The sequence below is a fragment of the Chlorocebus sabaeus genome, chromosome 17, assembly GCF_047675955.1.
Source record: "Chlorocebus sabaeus isolate Y175 chromosome 17, mChlSab1.0.hap1, whole genome shotgun sequence".
Lineage (NCBI taxonomy): Eukaryota > Metazoa > Chordata > Mammalia > Primates > Cercopithecidae > Chlorocebus > Chlorocebus sabaeus.
Window position 1 is genome coordinate 32,444,276 of NC_132920.1, and position 21,181 is coordinate 32,465,456.

General features: G+C 36.7%; 1 protein-coding gene and 1 non-coding gene across 2 annotated transcripts in view; one reads left to right on the forward strand and one right to left on the reverse strand.

Annotated features, from left to right (window-relative positions):
- Positions 1–20,901, reverse strand: part of TSBP1 (testis expressed basic protein 1) — a 61,037-nt gene extending 40,136 nt beyond the window's left edge. Inside the window, exons 1-4 of the mRNA XM_073006210.1 lie at positions 20,583–20,901; positions 10,720–10,864; positions 975–1,013; positions 360–380 (exon numbers count right to left, since the gene is read on the reverse strand). Coding sequence (XP_072862311.1) covers positions 360–380; positions 975–1,013; positions 10,720–10,864; positions 20,583–20,813 — 436 coding nt within the window. The 5' untranslated portion in view covers positions 20,814–20,901. The remainder of the gene's footprint in view (positions 1–359; positions 381–974; positions 1,014–10,719; positions 10,865–20,582) is intronic.
- LOC119626924 (U6 spliceosomal RNA) lies at positions 12,986–13,090 on the forward strand. Its single transcript, XR_005243099.2, has one exon. It is a non-coding gene; the product is annotated as a U6 spliceosomal RNA (small nuclear RNA).
- Positions 20,902–21,181: the final 280 nt, after the last annotated feature.

Genomic DNA, 21,181 nt, shown 5'->3' on the forward strand with positions numbered 1-21,181 from the left:
ATGTCACTGAAATTTTCTTGGTGGGTCTTAAGTAGAATGGCCACCATCAAGCCTCTTTCCTTTGAGTGTTACTGGGTTTTCTCACAGGGGAATCTTTCTTCCTTTCACTTGACCATTTTTTGTTCTTCACTCTTTTCCTTTTGCTGTTGAATCTCAAGAGTTTGGAAAAGTTAAAGGTAATAGTACTTTCTTACAGAGGCACCACAGTTTATTAAGATAAGAATAGGGAATAAAGAACGGGAAAAGAATGGACAATTTGTGAAAGAAACAAAAACACCTAGAAATATGAATGTCTTACATATTCTAACAGTTTAGTAGAGCAAAGCACATGAGAATTAAAGGGTAGAAAAATAACTTACTAATGGCTCCTGCAGTTCTGGCTAAAATACAAACAAAAAAGATGAGTTTAGAGACAGCATGACTCAAGGGTGTTTATCTCAGGGAGTTTCAGATCCAGCATTTACTACATATTTGATTTACATGAAAAGGCAGCAAGAACGTAAGTAGGCATTTTCCTTTTTTCCTTAGGAGACTGTGAAAATCATACTCCCTGCAGTTATTATTCTCAATTTTCATTATCTTCCTGCTGTCAAATCCTTCTAAAGATTATAGATAATTTTCCCTGGCCCCAGAATCTTTTTCACAATTTCATTAATTAATCTAGTTTTTATTATAAGAATTTCCCCTTTGCTAAATGAAAAAATTAACCAGTCACTTATAGGATCTTGAAATCAGCCTCAAATTCCTCATACTGGTAAAAGAAAGAACAGTAAAACTGCAAGTTTTTCTCCTTTCCTCCACCTTTATGTGCCTTCTCACCACCCTCCCCATTCCTCTGGTAGCAGGCACATTGTAGAACATCAAATCATTACACTTGGTATGCATGTATCAGAATATCACATATATCCCATAAATTTGTACAATTATTAGGAGTCAGTAAAAAAAGGACTGAGTTGTGTATATGGGAAACTTACAGAGAGGTTCTTCAATTGTTTTTAAACATTTTATACTACCTATAATAAAAATTGAAAAGTATAATATTAGATATGATTTAGATTAGACTTTAGACTAAATTAGATTCAGACTTTCAGAAGGCATGGAGATAGATAATCCCATTCCCTCCTCCTCCTCCCCAGGTGTGGTACAAACAGTCTTGAGGTTAAAGACCTGAGTCCCAGTTTTGCTATTCTTTAGCTCTGTGATTTTGGGCAAGTCGCTAAATGTTTTGAACATTAATTTTCTCATCTCTAAAACAGAAGTGGTGTCCCCCATCTTACTTATATTGTGAAGTTGCAGTGAAAAATCAGGAGTAATAACAGAAAGGAAAGCTGAAAAGTTGTATTAGAAATGTTATGGAAAGAAATATTCAGTAACTATAAACGAATGAAATACTTTGGCAAAGTAGTAAGCTACTTTATTTTACTTTTTTTCTGCTTTATTTTTTCCTTTTATTTCTGACTGTCATTTGAAAAGTTCTGAGTCCTGACAGCAGAGCATTATAATGTGCACTTAATTGTGTTTTTATTTTTGATTTATTAATTTGTGTTATTTTAATCTTTAAAATAACCCTATCTTCTTTTGTACCTTAGTACCTTAATTATGTCATTTTAATCTCTCTTGTTTCTGTCTTGAGAAATAACCAATCATATTTTAAGATGTTGAAAATTTTGCAATTTTTTATCTTAAAATAATTGAATAATGTGTTTCCTTCTTTGTGTATAATTATTTTTCGCTTATTTGTTACATTGCTGTTTTGGGAGTGAAATGGTAGCTTTCCCCAGAAACAACAGGATCTACCCTCAGCATTTGGAAAGAGATGTCTGTTTTTCTATGTGGTATTTTAGGCCATTAATCACTGAACTGTCAGTTTCTTGAGAAGGTGAAGCCACTTCCACTATCAAATAAGGATAATTTTAAAAGGACAGTTTTCTATACTTAAGATTTTTAAGATTTAAGATATTAACCTATGTTAGGAGTGACAATTATACTTGAGTTATGCATATTTAATTTTGATCAATTAGTAATGACTATCTGGAGATGAGAAGAATTTTAGGATATGTGTGGGCTGAGCAGGTAAGAGAATCATGATCCATTATTGATGTCTGCCATAGGCAAAGGCATGAGCAGAAATGTAACACAGGTCATATATATTCCATTCCTGACCTAAAGTAATATGGAATAATGAGGAGAAATTAATTTTTCTTTTCTTTTCTTTTCTTTTCTTTTTTTTTTTTTTTGAGACAGTCTTTGTCACCCAGGCTGGAGTGCAGTGGCACAATCTCGGCTCACTGCAACCTTCGCCTCCTGAGTTCAAGGCATTCTTGTGCCTCAGCCTCCTGATTAGCTGGAATTACAGGCATGCACCACCACGCCCAGCTAATTTTTGTATTTTTATTGGAGATGAGTTTTCGCCATGTTGACCAGGCTGGTCTGAAACTCCTGGCCTCAAGTGATCACCCCACCTCGGCCTCCCAAAGTGCTGGGATTACAGGCATGAGCCTCCGTACTGGGCCAAGAAGGGAAATTCTTGAACTGAGTATTTTGTGGCGTTTCCCAGCTGAAGACAAATAAGTGGGGCAGTGAAAGGCATTTACTTGTTGCCTTACAGAGCAAAGAAGCAGATAAAAAAACTTAGGATGTACATATCCTGCCAAAATACTGAATATTATGTGTTTTGGATTAAGGACACTGTCTCTGTGGATATTCTTCCTAATGGGAACATCCAAGTTAGTTCGTTGAGAGAGTACCACATTTTCCATACCAGACAGAATTCCTCATTATCTTTGTGGGGATCACAAACTCACTTGCATTAAGGGGTCCAGCAGGTCTCATGACTGTGAATCTGCTAGAGTTATAAGGGATAGAGATGGTGAAAAGTCCATGCCCTACTCAGAGGCATTCAAATTCAAAGTTTAATATAATGCCGTGCTGGCCAAACAAAACACATCTACAGGTGGCACTGGGCTACTGTTGGCTAATTTGGGAGCTGTATTTTCAGATAAGAAGAGATGATTTAAGTGAGCACCATCTATACTTCAGCAACAGTGCAGTTTGAGATCAGCATCATATGGGTTGTGGCCTGAGTCGGGATAGGGCAAGTGAATCCCTTTCTTTTCATTATTTTAAGGATAGGTATTGGTTGGGTCACATTTAATTAAAACCTGTGAGTAATAAACTTGTTCAGACTCTGAAGCATCTGGAAGTTTTGATGCCTTTTAGAAAAAAATAATGAAATATGATATATTTAATTCCATCTTTGAACAAGAAACAACTTTGCTAGTAGGAAATGTGACCCTAATATGCAACCACAAAAGTAAAAGTCAATATGAAAAATTTTGTAGGAAAAGCACATAGATCAGAAAAAAAATCTGTCCAGCCGGGGTTATCTGTTTTGGATTTTTTGCCGATTTCCTCACTTCTCTCTTCCTCATTCCTGTCACAATCTTCCCTTCATTTAGAAAATGTGTTCATTTTTTTTTCTGACAATCAATTGAAATCAGTTCCAGAAGGTTTATTTAAATTTTACCTCTTTGGTTTTCCTCTCTTCTCCATTCATTTTTTTCAGCTTCCCTCACTTCTCTGTTCTTTTATTTTGAGATGGAGTCTCACTCTGTCACCCAGGCTGGAGTGCAGTGGTGCGATCCCAGCTCACTGCAACCTCCCCTTCCAGGGTTCAAGTGATTCTCCTGCCTCAGCCTCCCTAGTAGCTGGGATTATAGGCACATACCACCATGCCCAACTAATTTTGTATTTTTGGTAGAGACGAGGTTTTACCATGTTAGCCAGGCTGGTCTCGAACTCCTCACCTCAGGTGATCCACCCGCCTCAGCCTCCTAAAGTGTCATGATTACAGGCGTGAGCCTCTTCTCTGTTCTTTTATTTGATTAATTTTCAACTAGTTGTTGAAATTAGTTATATAACTGACTTGACATTTTAATGAGAGATTAAATAACTTGCGTATGTTCAAACAAATAGTAAACAGGGAACTGGGATACAACTCTAGTTAGCCTGGCTCTAGGGTCTGCATGCTTAACTTCTAGGCAATAGTCCTCTGTAAATTGAAAATAATTAACAAGCAAATTTATTTTAAAAGTGATTTTTAGTAGGTCTTATATTACTTTCAATTCATGGAGAAATAGTGTATAGTTCAGATAAGAAGTGAGCAATAACTTTTTTCTAAGCCCACAGTCAGAGTGTACAGCATAATTTCCTCCCTTGAAGGTAGGCTGCCATTAGAGAGGGACGTAGTTAGGATCTGTTTAAGATGGAAGAAAATCAAACCTGTTCTATACCTTAAGGAGAAGCAGTTAAAGGAAGGAAAATATTTAAAGGTGTAGAAGAGAGAACCAATGACTTCTGAAGAAATAAGGGAGTGAGAGGATGTGGTCAAAGGCAAGAATGAAGGAATTTGCTTAAGCAAGTGGGAGGTCTCATTGTCTTAGAGAGGGGGAAAGGTGATAAAGGTGGGCATGATCCAGTTAAGATGGCTAATGAAGGACAAAGTGGAGAATCATGAGTCTTAAGCCCTGTTACACTGACATAGCAGGAAACAGAAAATAGTTAAGACAGGGAGAAGTCCTCTGCCTTGTGTAGGAGCCCAACAACATTAGATTTTGAAACAAAAAGATAAACTTACTCATGGATCCTTGAGTTGAAGCTAAAGAACAATAACAATTATTCAAGTCAGTCAAAAGTTTCAATAATCCATCAATTTCCCAAGAGTCTTCCTGGAAATAAGTCCTCCCTTAGGTTATTAGACTTTCCATTCCCCTGTAGGTAGGCTCATAAAGTGGTCACACTTGCAGGTGGTCCCATGTCTTTTCCCCCTTAGACACTATGCAGGGGTGAAAGTTACAGGGGAATATTCAGATTTACTATATTTCCAATATTCTGATTTCATTCACCACCTTTCTCCTGTCTTTTCCGTTTCTCCCTCCCTTTTTCTTTCATCTTTTCAGTTTGGAGAGTCTTCTTTCCCTAATGTGATAGCCTCAAGAACCAAAGAAAGGCAATATTACAAAGGTTCTAGTTTTATAAGAAAAGAACACCGAGATTGAGAAAGAGAAGGGCTGTGCCTGAGTATGCAAAAAATTAAAGGCAGTTTTAGCCTCCAGTTTTTTTCACTTTAAGTTCAGCATGTTTTCCTTCATATTCTTTACAATTTTCTCTTCTTTCTGGAACATTCCTTTAAAATTTTTTTTCTTTAACATACTGACCATCTTCCCTCCCCAACAGTTTTTTTTCTGTTGTTTTTGTTCATCTCTAAAATGTTCCTCTTGTAAAATAACCTAAATTCTAGGGCAAGGCTTGTAGAAGGTTTAATGATATTAACTTTGATAGTAATTTGTACAAGCTACCATAGAATGAACCCTCACTATATTCAGTGGAGAAAGTCTGGATATTAGTCTTATTTGTCTTACATTGACTGTTAAATGACTATGCAAAGTTTGATAATTCTCACCATCTTTTGGAACTGCATTTAACTCATCTACGACAGGGTTTAATAATTTTTCTTCTGCTCAACTTTTATGATTCAATGAGGCTACATTCACAAACTAAAGCCCTGTGTTCTTGGGCCTTTTAGCCTTAGGGTACATTTTGGTAGGAGAAGCAAAAAAGGCTGACTTTCTAGAAATAGGGCCTGCCTAGAAAGAGGCAAATAAGGAGGACGAGGTCCCTAGACAAACAAGGGTTTATGGTACTGAAACCACCAAGAACTTGCTCAATTCCCTTGTAAACTGTGTTAAATACCCACATCTCTAAGGGCACATCAATTGCTTAAAAGCATCAGCATTAATCCCCCTTTGAAAAGAAGATCAGAAAAAACATCCCTCACACTACCTTCCCCAGGGCACATCAGATCCTCTATGCCAGCTGTAGTGTGATTTTTTTCATGGATTGTTTAGGCATCTTGTACTCTGGTAGTGTGGCCAAGGCCCAGAATGACATGTAGGACTGACGATGAGCAGAGAAGGTGATTCCCTTTTCCTTTTCTTCTCAGCCTTTGTAAAGGTTGAAACTCTTAAGAAAACTTGGAAGACCTTAGTCTTTTTTTTTTTTTCTGGGACAGGGTTTCACTCTGTTGCCCAGGTTAAATTTCAGTGATTCTGTCATAGCTCACCGTAACCTCTCACTACTGGGCTCAAGTGATCTTCCCATCTCAGCCTCCTGTGTAGCTAGGACTACAGGCATGCCACCATGCCCTACTAATTCTTTTAATTGTTTTGAAGAGACAGAGCCTCACTATGTTGTCCAGGCAGGTCTTGAGTTCCTGGCCTCCAGGATCCTCCTACTTCAGCCTCCCAAAATGCTGGGATTACAGGTGTAAGCCACCATGCTTGGTCCTTAGTTTTTTTTTCCTTTTTCTTTTTCCTCTACTTGCTTTGAGGAGGTGGAGGACCTTAGTCTTGATTAAACTTTCCTTAGTTTCCCTATGTACTTCCTTCTTATTATCTGCTTGCTCTCATTTCTCTTTCCTAAATTAGAAATAGAAAATAAACTGAAATATGATTCCTGGAGTTGGCACTGAGGAATAATAATAAAAATCCACATCAGTCTGAGTTAATTGGTTTACAAAGTATACAATTCTCACCGAAATCATTTTAGAAAGGGGACCCTTGATTAGGTCTCGTTAAGTACAATGGGCCATCAACTACTAGAATGCTTGGATTTGAATCCTGGTTTCCCTACTTACTAGCTGTGTTACTCTGCCTATTTTTTTTTTATGCCTAAGTTTATTCATTTTAAAAATAGAATTTATAATAATATCTACTTCCTAGGATTATTATGAAGAAGTGTTTAGGACAGAGACTGGAGCATAATGCTCAACACATATTATTATATCATCATTTCAGATTGCAGTCCTTATCTGTTTATACATGTACGGGTAATGGACCGCAGCCTCCTCTATCTTGGGCACTGTGCTAGTTCAAGATTTTCAAAGAAATAATAGGATCAAGTCCTTTGAGGTCCTGGTTTGAGAGGCCCTTTCTCAAGTTACCACAGTCCAGTGAATTGCCTATGAGAATTATCTCTCAAGAGGGCCTCATCCATTCTTTAGGACCATATATCATCTTGAGCTTCAGGGATGAATAGCTTCCTGGTGGCCCTATGCAACTTTCAGCTAAATACTCTATGTAACTAATTACTCATCATCCTTTGAGATTAATCCCCAAATGGATCACATCCTCATTTAATTTACTCACCATCTGAAGATAATCCTCATCTTAAGGATGCTTATTATCATAATGCTTTTTAAAATTCCTAATTGGACATTCCTTCCACCTCTCCTTACTCTCTAAAACACACCATGCTGTCAGAAATTCATATCAGCAAATTTTCCTATATCTTGAACTTCTCCAAACGTTTTCTTCACCATCTTGCTTTAATATGCCTGACTGTCCTTTAAAATACTGTCAAGTATTTTAAATATTTGAGGTGTTTAAAATATTTTTAATTTAAAATATTTAAATTTTAATATATTAAAATTTAAAGACTGGGTGCAGTGTCTCATGCCTGTAACCCCAGCAATTTGGGAAGCCGGGGAGGGCAAATCACTTGAGGCCAGGAGTTCAAGACCAGCCTGGGCAAGATGGCAAAACCCTGTCTCTACTAAAAATACAAAAATTAGCCGGACATGGTGGCGCACGCCTGTAATCCCAGCTACTTGGGTGGCTGAGGCACAAGAATTGCTTGAACCCGGGAGGTGGAGTTGCAGGGAGCCGAGATTGCGCCCTGCATTCCAGTCTGGGCAACAGAGTGAGATTCTATCTCAAAAAAAAAAAAAAAAAAAAAAAAAAAAAAAACTGTATCTCAGATGTTGCTCAAAGGACACAAAGTTTCAGTTAGATAGGAGCAATACATTCAGGAGATCTTTTGTACAACATGGTGATTATAATTAATAATGTGTTATACTTGACATTTGCTAAGAGTGTGGATTTTAAGAGTTCTCTCCACAAAAAGTATGTGAGGAAATGGATATGTTAACAGCTTGATTTAGTCATTCTACAGTGTATACATATATCAACACATTATGTTGTATACCATAAATATATATATTTTTGTCAATTAAAAATGATAACATTTTTAAAAAACCATGTCTCTTACAGCCCTCTTAGTGATTTTTTTTTTTTTTTTTGAGACAGGATCTCACTCTGTCACCCAGGCTGGAGTGCAGTGGTGCAATCACAGCTCACTGTAGCCTTGACCTCTTGGGCTCAAACGATCCTCCCACTTCAGCCTTCCAAGTAGCTGGGACCACAGGTGCACGCCACCGTGCTGGCTAATTTTTTATTCATTGTAGAGACAGGGTCTCACTCTGTTGTTGAGGCTGTGACGTCTGGTTTTTTGTTTGTTTGTTTGTTTGTTTGTTTAGAAAAAGTCCATACCCATATACATGCCTGAACGTAGGTAAATGTCATTTTTGCTCCCCATTGCTGTTTCCAAACAATATCTTCTCCAGTAGAAACCCCTGTTGTCTTTGAAGCAATATGAGACTCTACTCTGTACCTCTCTCCTTGTTGCTATCGTAAATAAATATGATGGTCATTCTCTCCCATTTCATTCTCTACCAGAAGACAGGGTTGCCTTTTTACAGCATAAATGTGGTTTTATCCCTTCCCTGATGAAAACAATGGCTTATTGTGGTGCTCAGAAGTGTTCTCCATATTTTATTCTAAAAGACTTTTTGTGATCTGGCCTCTCCCTACCTTTCAGACTCCTCCACCATCATTCACAACTGGCTTTCAGCAATCTCTCATACAAGCTACTCTTCTTCCCCTTTCAGGAACTTGGTGTTCTTTCTGCCTGAGATACTCTTCCCTAAGATCCTCATGTGGCTGCCACCTTTTCACCATTCAGTGTCAGTTCAAATATCTCCTCAGGGAAATTTCTTTCCATCTCCTAGCTAAAGGCCCCCACTTCTTGGTCTTGCTGTATCATATTATCTTAATTTGTTTTCTCCGTAGAATGTGCTATGATAGTCTAATAATCATAGTAGGAATTAATCTAGAAAGGGAAATTATTGTATTTGTTTGCTTACGTGTTTATTTTCTGTCTTACCTCACTAGAATCTATGCTGTCTATGAAATACTTATATTGTTATATTGACAATACTTCTATTGTCTTAGGCATAGCAGCTGCAATGCTCGAAATTTCCCCTTTGGAGGGTTTTTATGGCAAGCCTGTCTCACTTGGGTCCTCTGCAGATTTTGCTGGATAAATTGAAGATTTGAGTTTATTGTTTAGCATGTTTCAACCCCCAAATATTTTACCCTTTCTGTAAGTTAGATGAAAACAAAGCAAAACTAGATAAAACATGTTTTAATCATAAAAGTAATAAAATATTGAGCTTAATAGCTTTCTAAGGGCACTTGTTAACAGTTATATATACAACAAAACAGCCTTATTCATGGAATAAGATTATGGCACAGTATTGGATTAGCACACTAATTCTGATATTTTATATTAATTTACATTTTAAGATTTTCAAATTACATTTTAAAAATTGAAGTAATATATTTTTAACATATGCATAATTTTCTAAATTCCTTGGAACAAACATTTTGTTTCCAAAGAATACTTTGGATTGGAAGAGTAAACATATTTAATGATGTCCTGGGGGTAGCTGGACAAGCTCAGGACTTGAAGTCCAAAGGCCAGTGTTTAGAACCTCAGTTTTACTCTTTTACTAGCTATATGCCTTTGGTCAAGTTAAATAATATCTTTAAGCTTCATTTTTTCTTCATGTGTAATATCTGTAAATAGTCAAGGAACACGACCCACTTTAATTACAACCCTCTCCTTGTCCCCTACTCCCATTCCCTGGTCTCTTCACAAACCTCTTCTTCCCTGCTATTCCTAAGTTAATGAAGCTATTACTGTTTTGCTGAAACTATGATTGCCAGCTAAAACCATTTTAATCCTCTCTTTATTCTTTAATCAGTGGACTTCTCATTCTTTGAAGGTCTCATTAATTTTAGACAAAACGCTCAATGATGGGGAAGGAAAAGGAGGTGAGGAACAAGAGCTCAGCAGGGTTAGGGAATGTTCTTTAGTTCTGTGACACACCAAAGTGACTTAGAATTTGGAAATATGAAAATTTCCCCCTTGCTCTCCTAAAAATAAATACAAACAAAAAATTCATATGGTTGTCTGGCTCAAAAACTATCCATTTCTTTCTTTTTTTTTGGCAGGGGACAGGGCAGGGATGAGTATCAGAACCAAGAACACCTGGGAGTACCAAACCCTTAGTGTCAGTTGCAGCTCAGGGAGATAGGGAATTAGCCATCTCTTCCATTGCTGCCAGCCTGACTTGGGAATGCCTCAGGGAAGGCTGCTCTTTCCGGCTAGCCATGCAAAGCTTTGAAATTCTGAGGACACAGCTAATATCATTTATCCCTCATTCTATATTATCTTCATCCTCACCTTATTTTTCTTACTAACTTCTTGCTCTCATCCTTCTTTATTTACTTTGTTTTTCCAACACTTCAGGTTTGGAAATTGCTCTCTTCGTGTCATCATAATAAACCACTAGAAACTTGCATTTACTTTTGACTGATTATTGAGGTGTCTAGTTATGGAGAACAAAGAAATTGGATAGATGTGAATCTCAAGCTTCTGCTGTGCTTCAGTGAAGAAGTCTGGGAAGTTTAGGAAGATATCCTCTTGATTAAATGGGGCTAAATGTCAGCAGAATTGAAGAAAAGTAAAGGAACTTACCAATACTTGATCGAGACAGTGCTAAAATAAAACACATCAAAACAAGAATGAGTTCTATTTGTCCCAGGGAGAACTTAGATGCCATAGACACTATATTGCAGAAAAGTTGTAGGGAAGAGGATAGAAATGAGTCACAACTCATTTCCTGTTATCAATTGCAATGCAATGTGGTGAGCAGCTGGATATCTACATATGGACTGCAATTACTTTTGTGGTAAGGTGGGACTACAAGATCTATGCAACCTGTCTTTCAATTTCGGTGAGTAACAGAATAAAAATATTTTTGGAGATTGCTAGCTTCTCAGTCAATGGACATTTTTCTGTCCCTATAAGTCTTCTTTCATTGGTGATTCTGCTGCTTTGTTCTTTCCTTCTCTACCTTTCTTCTACCTCTCCCTCTCTCCCTTAATTTTCTTTTTTTCCCCTTTGTTCAAAAATATTTTTTGTTACACCAAACAATTACCACCTAACTGCTTCAACAGGGGTTTCCACTTTCCAAAATTCACTTGTGCCCTATGGAGATGAAGAATAGCAAGAGACCAAATCAGGAAGTTTTTGAATAATATTAGAAGCTAAAGAGTCAAAGTAGTGAAAGTATTTAGAACCTCAGGGCTTAATGAAAGGGTGCTTGCTATGGAGGGGGATATTTCATCCTCTCCTTTAAGTGACTACTCTGAACATGGTAGTTTTTAAAGTTTATAAAGTAGAGCTGAACTTGAAAACTAAAAAGAGAAGTAATATATTCAAGAAAAATATATCAAGAAGGAACCCATATTCTTGGTAATGAATGAGAAGTTTCACCACCCATGTGATATCTTATTGGAGGACTGAGTCTTAAACACCTGATTACCAGCAGAAATCAAGGCCACAGGCCTCATGCATTGTAAGAACCTGGGATTATCTTCCTGTTTAATGTGTTAGGTTACATGGAAAAAGGGAATTAATATTGCAGATGAAGTTAAAGTTGCTAATCAGCTCACCTTAAAGTAGGGTGATGATCTTAGTATATCTGAGTGGGCCTAATATAATCACAAAGATTTTTAAGAGTGGAAGCAGGAGACAGAAGAGAGAAAGATAGAAAGAGAAAGAGGTATTACAGTGGAAGAAGGGCAGAATGATGTGATGTGAGTACTTGATTTATTTTTGTTCACTTTGAAGACAGAAGAAGGGAGCCATGAACCAAGGAATGTGGTCAGCCTCTAGAAGCTGAAAAAGCAGGGAAACAGATTTGTTCCTAGAACATCCAGAAAGAATACAGTCTATCTGACAACCTAATTGTTGTCCAGTGAGACATATATGACAGATTTATAAACTATGGAATTGATAGATAATAAATTTGTGTTGTTTTAAGCCATTAAGTTTGTGGTAATTTGTTAGAGCAGCTATAGAAAACTAATACAACATGGTTAGACTACTTCCCCAAAATTCCCTTGTAGTTAGGTGTGGCTATATGATTGAGTTCTAGTCAATCTAATGTTGTTAGAAGTGATATGAAAGTCATCCAGGCTTGTTTGTAAAGGAAATCTAATATACCAGCAGAAGGTAGGAAAGAAGATTTAAAAATGAAAGAACAAAGCATAGTACTGTCAGTGGAAAATACAATATAAATTGGAGATATTGGCCAGGCGCGGTGGCTCACACCTGTAATCCCAGCACTTTGGGAGGCCGAGGCAGGGGGATCACAAGGTCAGGAGTTCGACACCAGCCTGGTCAATATGGTGAAACCCCGTCTCTACTAAAAATACAAAAAATAGCTGGGCATGGTGGTGGGCGCCTATAGTCCCAGGTGCTCGGGAGGCTGAGGCAGAAGAATTGCTTGAACCCGGGAGGCGGAGGTTGCAGTGAGCTGAGATTGCGCCACTGCACACCAGCCTGGGTGACAGAGTGAGACTCCGTCTCAAAAAAAAAAAAAAAAAAAAAAAGGAAACATTTAGATAAACATATAAAAATTTTCACAATATAAAATGAGTTAAATTAATCTATTAGGGAATGGAAAATTTTACATTGTTAATATGAACAAAGTCAAGCAATATGCCATTTAAAAAAGACACAAGACAAAAACAAACTCTTAAGGTTCAAAATAAAAGGATGAAAAATATGTATAATAGGAAAATACTAATTAAAACAAAGTTGTTAGAACAATGTTTATATCAGACAGTGTAGAATTTAAGTCAAAAAATAGTCATGAGGATATGAGTGGATATGAAGACATGAGTTTCAGCAGCATTTAGAAGTTACTTAGATATTTATATTAGAAAATAAGAACGTCTGCTTTGGCAGCACATATCCTAAAATCGGAATGATGCAGAGAAGGTTAGTGTGGCCCGTGTGTAAGGATGGCACGCAAATTTGTGAAGTGTCCCATATAAAAATAAAATAAAATAAGAAGATAAGAAAGTCTGGAAATTAATTAAGAGTTTCATATAGCAAGCTAGAAAAAGGAACAAAAATAAAGCGGAAATAAAGAGAAGGAATTTTACCCATAGATATACATAGCCCAAGCTATGACAAGAAAATGGTTTTAAGAATTGGAAAAGGAAACTCAAGATTATCAGATTTTGCAGTTGACATAATGTTTTACATATAGAATTCAAGAGAATCTAAAAGTTATTAGAACTCTAAGAGCACAGCAGGGTGGCTAGATACAAAATCCACTTTCAGATATATAGCATATAATTTATATTCCAACAATAATTATTTGTAAAATCCACATAGAGAGATAGTATTCACATCAGAAACAAAAAACAAGTATTTATATAAGAATTAATCCAACAAAAGATATGCAAAACCTTTCTGAAGAAAATTATATTACATTATTGAAGGGTATATGAGAAAATTTGAATAGCAGGCAACCATGTTAATGTATGGGAAGAACTGATTTTACAAATTAATCTACAGACTCAATGAAATTTCAGTGAAATCCTAATATGACTGTTATGGATCTTGAGAAATTATAAAATTCTTGTGTAAGAGAAAAGGTCGAAGAATAGCCAACACATTTCTGAAAAAGAACAAAGATAATGTGCTATTTTTCAATAATAAATGTTATACAGTTTTAGTAGTGAAAGCAATGTAGTATTGGTTCAGTAAAAGACAAAAGATCACTGGAACAGAAAATAAAATCCATGGAAAAACCAAATATATAAGATGAAGACGGCATTACAATCAGCAGAGAAAGAACACACCAGCCAATAAATCTAGTTGGAACAAGATGAGAAGAAATCCATCTAGTTGGTTTTCCAGATGAGCAGAAAATTAGATCTCACCTGTATTATTTCTGAAATCACTCACCAAAACCAAAAAACAATTAACAAAACCCCATTTAGATTAAAGGCCTATGTGCAGAAAGGGAAATTTAAAAACTATTAAGAGAAAGTATTAGACAAAATCTTTGTGATACCGAGGTAAGGCCAAGCAAACAAAAAAGCAGAAACTCTAAAAGAAAACAAGAGATTGACAAATTTTATTACAATAAATTGTGTGGTGTTGGGGGAGAGTGAGTGGAGGCCTTCTAAAAGGCAAGAGACACCATAAAAATTTAAAGCTAAGAGATAGAATTGGAGGAGATAATTGCAAATATTTAACGTAACATATAAAAGTTGATCTTTAATAATAATAAAGAATTACTACAGAACAATAACTGATAGATAAATGAGTAACATAAATGAACAAGCAATTTATATAGGGTGAAACCTAACTAGCTAGTAAGCCTATGAGAAGGTACTCAATTTCAGGAGTGAGCAGGGAATGTAGATTTTAAAAATTGTACATGTATTCAAGTGCCAATAATAGAAAAATATGACAAAATCTAGGATTGTTACTAATGCAGAGAAATTGGAAACTTTTATTTATTTCTGTATGCCTCTATGTAACTACCAAGGAGCTTAATTCATTAATAGCTAGTAAAATTTAAACTATGCATAAATTACATAAATGCTCATATACAATGTGATCACTAATCCTACTTCAGGGTATGTACCCTGGATAAACTCTTTTCCATCTACTTAAGGACTATCTTTGCAGCATTATTTGTGATAGCAGAAACTGGAAACATTGAGAATGCATCGGTAGGAGAAAATAATAGAAAAATATTGTATATTCATAGGGTGGAATATTGTTCAACAAAGTGTATAACCTGGATTTCAAAATTACATTTTGAGAGAAAAATGCAAACCACAATGGTACTATCAGACAGATGCCATTTTTTGTAAAATTAAACATCTAAAAAATAATACTACATTTTGTTCAGTAATAGGTAGAGACTATAAATATATGTAAATAGACTTAAATATTTAAAGTATATTAATAAGCCTTTGGGAAGAAGGGAGTGGAATATGTCTATAAGTTGAGAAATATGACAAGAATATTATCAATTTGTCACATGTAAGGTGTGGATATACAAGTGTTAATTATTTTTATACTTAATTTTAAAATCTTTCTTAAAAGAGAAAAAATGCAGAAACAATATGGCTTGCAAACCAGATGACAGTAGAATTGAAAGAAAACCACAAAGCACTTACCTAGGGAGTTGGTTGATGGTGCTAAAATACACACACAGAAAACATGAGGTGAATCATGAGAATTTGGATCCCTCATCTTTGCATATCAGCTTCAGTGGCTGTTACCCCCCTTCTCAGGAGTTAAAGCCTAGGCCCTGGGAGTCATCACTGATCTGGTGATGGGTACTGATGGCCACTCCCACCAGCTACTGCATATGCTTTCCATCTCTACAAATGGGTTTAATTTTTAGTAGGCAGATGCCATTCCTACTGCCCTAATTCCTCCCTCCCTTTTTTCCCTCTCTATTTTCTTCTCTCTCTCCCTTTTATCTTTATTACTTTCCTTTTCTCTTGCTCATCACTTCTTCTATTGTTTTCCTTTTCTCCCAGGCAGATCATTCTAAACCAGCACTAGGAAACTTTATCTATTGCTTAGTATTCACATGACTTGACATATGACAGGATTTCTCTTTCCTCCAAAGCGTTTACAATCTAGGGAAATGTTACTAATGGGAAGCACATTTTTGTTGAGAAACAAGATAATACTTACTGTAGTCTCTTTTGGATCCCTCTGAAAACACAAACGAAGGAAAGAAAAATCAATTTGGATATTCTATTCCTGTAGTTTTGGTATCACTACAGAGAATTACCCAATCAACACCCTCAAATACCCAGTTAGGCAGGAAACTGGAGACAAAATCTCCTCATGGCTGAATTTGTAAGTTTAATGACATGAAAAACCAGGCAAAGATTAATTAAGGTAAATACATGTAGTGAGAAGAAATAACAAACTATGCATGCAAACATTAAAACAAAGGAATATAGTTATAAGGTAAGTTGAGGTCAAATAAAAGAAGGAATGGTAAAATATTTACTCAGCTGATTGAGAATTCAAGTTCAACGACAATATGGCAAATTATAATGAATACAAATGTGTATATTGATTGCGACTGAATGTGCATCCTATGATCTAAGACTTGTTTCTTAGTGATGTCATGGAAACAGACTTTCTAAGAAATCTAGAGACAAAGCAAATTACATGAAAAACTAGTCATGTTATCACTGTTGTTTTCATGAAAGTGTAAAAGCAAATAGTAATATTGATACTTTGTAATTGATTTAAATTATGTTGAATCATAATATCATTTGATATTTCACTAAAGTATAAAGATCTACTTAGAAATGTAAAGACAACGGTATTTTTTTCAGCTTCTTTTCTGAAAATGAGTGCTCTCCTTCCATACTTGGTAGTCATTCTGGTGGGAATCAAGTACAAAACACATTCTCTGTTTTAAAATAATGTTACTTGTTTCTCATGGTTCTATGGGGATTTTAAAAACGGTGTCTCATGCCTGTAATCCCGGCACTTTGGGAGGCCAAAGTGGGTGGATTACCTGAGGTAATTCCCTCTTTCTCTCTCTCTGACCAGTCCTATCTCCAGAACTCAACAAGTACCACTAGAGCTACCTCTCATTCTTATTGGAAGCCACTAAAGTTGTCCACACTACGCCCACCAGCTACACCAGAACTATAAGGTCATGAGATTGTGGATGTGGAAATAATCACACACACACACACACACGCGCACACACACACACACACACACACCCCAAGTATATAGATCCCGGAGAGTTGAGGAAAGAAAAGAGAAAGTAACTGAGTCACTTTGCTTGCTGTCAACTCTGTCAACCACACAAAAATGAACTACCCCAAAATCCCTCCCTCCCTGGCTGTCCAAGGCCTCCAGTAGCCTACAGGTTGCTTTGGTGCATATTAGGAAAAGGTGTTCCTTCCTCCAGGTGAATGCAGCCCCATCCCAGAGACACTGCTGGGGATTTCAATTCCCTTAGCCCTTTGTGCAGTGAACCAACCTGTATTTAGGTCCTTAGTCCATTTAAAATCAGTTTGTTTGAGCTGTATTTTGAGTTGTATCTTGCTTTTGAGTTGTATGAGTTCCCTATATATTTTGGATATTGCTGTGGTTTGAATGTCCCCTCCAAAACTCATGTTGAAACTTAATCCTCAATGTGACAGCATTGAGAAGTGAGGCCTTAAAGAGGTGATTATATCATGAGGGTTGTACCCACATAAATGGATTAATCCACTAATGGATTAATGCGTTGTCATGCAAGTGGAACTGGTGGCTTCATAAGAAGAGGAAAGACCTAATCATAGCATGTTAGCCACCTTGCCATGTTATGCCCTGTACCACTTCAGGAATCTGCAGACAGTCCCCACCAGCAAGAAGGCTCTCACCACATGCGCCCCCTCAGCCTTGGACTTTCCATCCTCCATAACTGTAAGAAATAATCATACATTTCTTTTCTTTTTTTTTTTTTGTTTTGTTTTGAGACGGAGTCTTGCTCTGTTGCCCAGGCTGGAGTGTAGTGGCGCAATCTCGGCTCACCGCAAGCTCCGTCTCCCGGGTTCAGGCCATTCTCCTGCCTCAGCCTCCCGAGTAGCTGGGACTACAGGCACCCTCCACCATGCCCGGCTAATTTTTTGAATGTTTAGTAGACACGGGGTTTCACCGTGTTAGCCAGGATGGTCTCGATCTCCTGACCTTGTGATCCGCCCGCCTTGGCCTCCCAAAGTGCTGGGATTACAGGCAGGAGCCACTGCGCCCGGCCTAATTTCTTTTCTTTATAAATACCCAGTTTCAGATATTGCTGTAAGCAACTGAAACAGATTAAGACAAATATTAATCACTTACTCAGATATATGGTTTGCAAATATTTCCTCCCATTCTGTGAGTTGGATTTCATTTTGTTGATTGTTTCCTTTGTTGTTCAGAAACAATTTTGTTTGATGAGATATCACTTAGTTTTGCTTTTGTTACTGTGTTTTTGGTGTCATATAAAAAAACTTGCAAAGACCAATGTCATGGAGCTTTTCCCTGTTTCATTATAGGAGTTTTACGGTGTCAAGTCTTACATTAAAGTCTTTAATCCATTTTGAATTGATCTTTGTGTATAGTATGTGATAAGGACCAATTTCTTTCTTTTTTTGCATATGGATATCCAGTTTTCCCAATAACATTTATCCTTTCCCTACTGTGTATTCTTGGTAACTTTATTTTCTCTCTTATTAATTTTCTGTGTGGATGATCTATTCATTGTTGATAATGGGTTACTGAAGTCCACTACTATTATTATATTGCTGTCTATTTCTCCCTTCAGTTATGTTAATATTTGCTTTATATATTTAGGTGCTCTGACATTATGTGCATATGTACTTATAATTTTTATATCCTCTTGATGAATTAGCCCCTTTATAATTATGTAATGGCCTTCTTGTCTCTTGTTATAATTTTTGACTAAAAGTCTATTTTGCCTGATATAAGTATAGCCACCCCTACCCTCTTTTGTTTTCCATTTGCATGGGGCATCTTTTTTTCATCCCTTTACTTTCATTCTATGTGTATCCTTAGAGCTGGAGTGTGTCTGCTAGAGGCAGCATAAATAGTTGCAGCTTGTTTTTAAATACCTTTAGCTACTCTATGTCTTTTCATTAGGAAATTTAATCCATTTACGTTCAAGTAATTATTGATAGTTAAGGACTTAATATAGCTATTTGCTTGGTTGTTTTCTGGCTGTTTTGTATATCCTTTCTTCCTTTCTTTCTTTGTGATTTGCTGATTTTCTGTCGTGGTATGCTTTAATATCTTTCTGTTTTGTGTATCTAGTATAGGTTTTTGGTTTGTGGTTACCATAGGCTTACATAAAACATGGTTTCAACAGTCTATTTTAAGCTATTATTAGCTTACAAAAACTCTACATATTATTCTCCCTACTTTTTACATTTTTAGTGTCAAAATTTACATTTAAAATAATTATACATCCATTAACAAATTATATATTTTTAATATTTTTGTCTTTTAACTTTTGTATTAGCATTAAAAGTGATTTATACACCATCATTACAGTATTAGAATATTCTGAATTGACTGTATATTTACCTTAGCAGTTAATTTTATACTTAGGTATGTTTTCATTTTACTAATTTATTGGCCTTTCATTTCAGCTTGAAGAACATTCTCTAGCATTTCTTGTAAGGCAGATCTATGGGTGATAAACTCCCTCAGCTTTTGTTTGTCTGATAAGGACTATCTCTTTCTCATATCTGAAAAACAGCTTTACAGGTAAAGAGTTACTGGTTGGCAGTTTTTTTCTTTCAGCAAATTGAATATATCATCCCACTATGTACTGGCCTAGAAAATGTCTGTGTAGAAGTGCTAATATCCTTTTGATGTACCTTTAAATGTGATATGCTTTTTTCAAGATTCTCTCTTTAACTTTAATTATTGACAATTTGACATAATGTCTTGGAGAAGACTTCTTTGGGTTAAATACGATTGGAGAGTTTTGAGTTTCATGTATCGAGATGTCTATATCTCTTTACAGATTTAGAAAGTTTCTAGCAATTATGCCTTAAATAAGCATTTGTTCTATTTTATTTCTCTTTTCCTCTGAGACTCCAATAATGAAAAAGTTAGCTTCCTTGATGGTGTCCCATAAATCTTATACATATTTCTTCATTTCTTTGTGTTTCTTTTTTGTACTCTGACTGGATAATTTTAAATGATTGGTCTTTGACTTCTCTTATTCTTTCTTGTACTTGATCCATTATCTTGGAAGCTCTCTATTCTCTCTTTTTTTTTAAGTTTAGTCATTGCACTCTTCAGCTTCAAAATTTTCCCTGCTTGAAAGAATTGGGACTTGGCCGGGTGCGGTGGCTCACGCCTGTAATCCCAGCACTTTGGGGGGCTGAGGCGGGCGGATCACGAGGTCAGGAGATGGAGACCATCCTCACTAACACAGTGAAACCCCGTCTCTACTAAAAATACAAAAGTTTTAGCCGGGCACGGTGGCGGGCACCTGTAGTCTCAGCGACCCGGGAGGCGGAGGCAGGAGAATAGCGTGAACCCGGGAGGTGGAGCTTGCAGTGAGCCGAGATCGTAGGCGACAGTGTGAGACTCCGTCTCAAACAAAAACAGTTTATCATTAGTCTCAATCCAACTACTAAAAGATTTGCTAGTTTCCCAGATATTCCCATTTTCTTTAGGTTCCATTTCAGAAAATAAACAGGGAATGCCATGGCACTTTGCTCCTCACTCTTGTTCATGATAGATGAATCATAGAGGTAAGAAGGATAGACCAAGAGTCCAAGTGTGGGGCATGGACAGCAAGCGAAGTAACTGAGTTACTTTCTCTTTTCTTTCCTCAACTCTCCGGGATCTATATGCTTGTAGTGTGTGTGTGTGTGTGTGTGTGTGTGTGTGTGTGTGTGAGATTATTTCCACATCCACAATCTCATGACCTTATAGTTCTAGTGTAGCTGGTGGGCCTGGTGTGGACAACTTTAGTGGCTTCCAACAAGAATGAGAGGTAGCTCTAGTGGTTCTTGTTGAGTTCTGGAGATAGGACTAGTCAGAGAGAGAGAAAGAGGGAAGGAAAGAGAGAGAGAAAGAGAGAGAGAGAGAAAGAGAGAGAGAGAGAGAGAAAGAAAGCTGAGGGAACATCTATAGGCAACCCTAGAGAGTGGATATTGAAAGAGAACATTGAGTGTTGGGGCATGAGGGTTAGGGATAGCCATCGTACATTGAAATTAGTGGTACTGGTGTGTTCCCTCAAAAAAGTAGACAGGACATTGCTGTCTTCTCATAACTATCACATTTCAAAACCTGAATTTGATATCCAGCTCCTTCCTCAGCTAGGTGAACTTGAGTAAGTCTCAATCTTTTGAGCATAAATTTCATCTTCTTAAATGGCGATAAGCTTTTTATTTTACGTCTTACACTGAATGGCTTTCAAAGTGTATTTTCACATATACTATTCCATTTCATATTCATTTTATCCACATTTTAAACATCCAGGAAATTGTTTCGGAGAGGTTCCTTAACCTTTCTAACATGTTGGGGGTAAAGAGAAGATAGAAATGAATTCTTCTGATGGTCTTAAGAA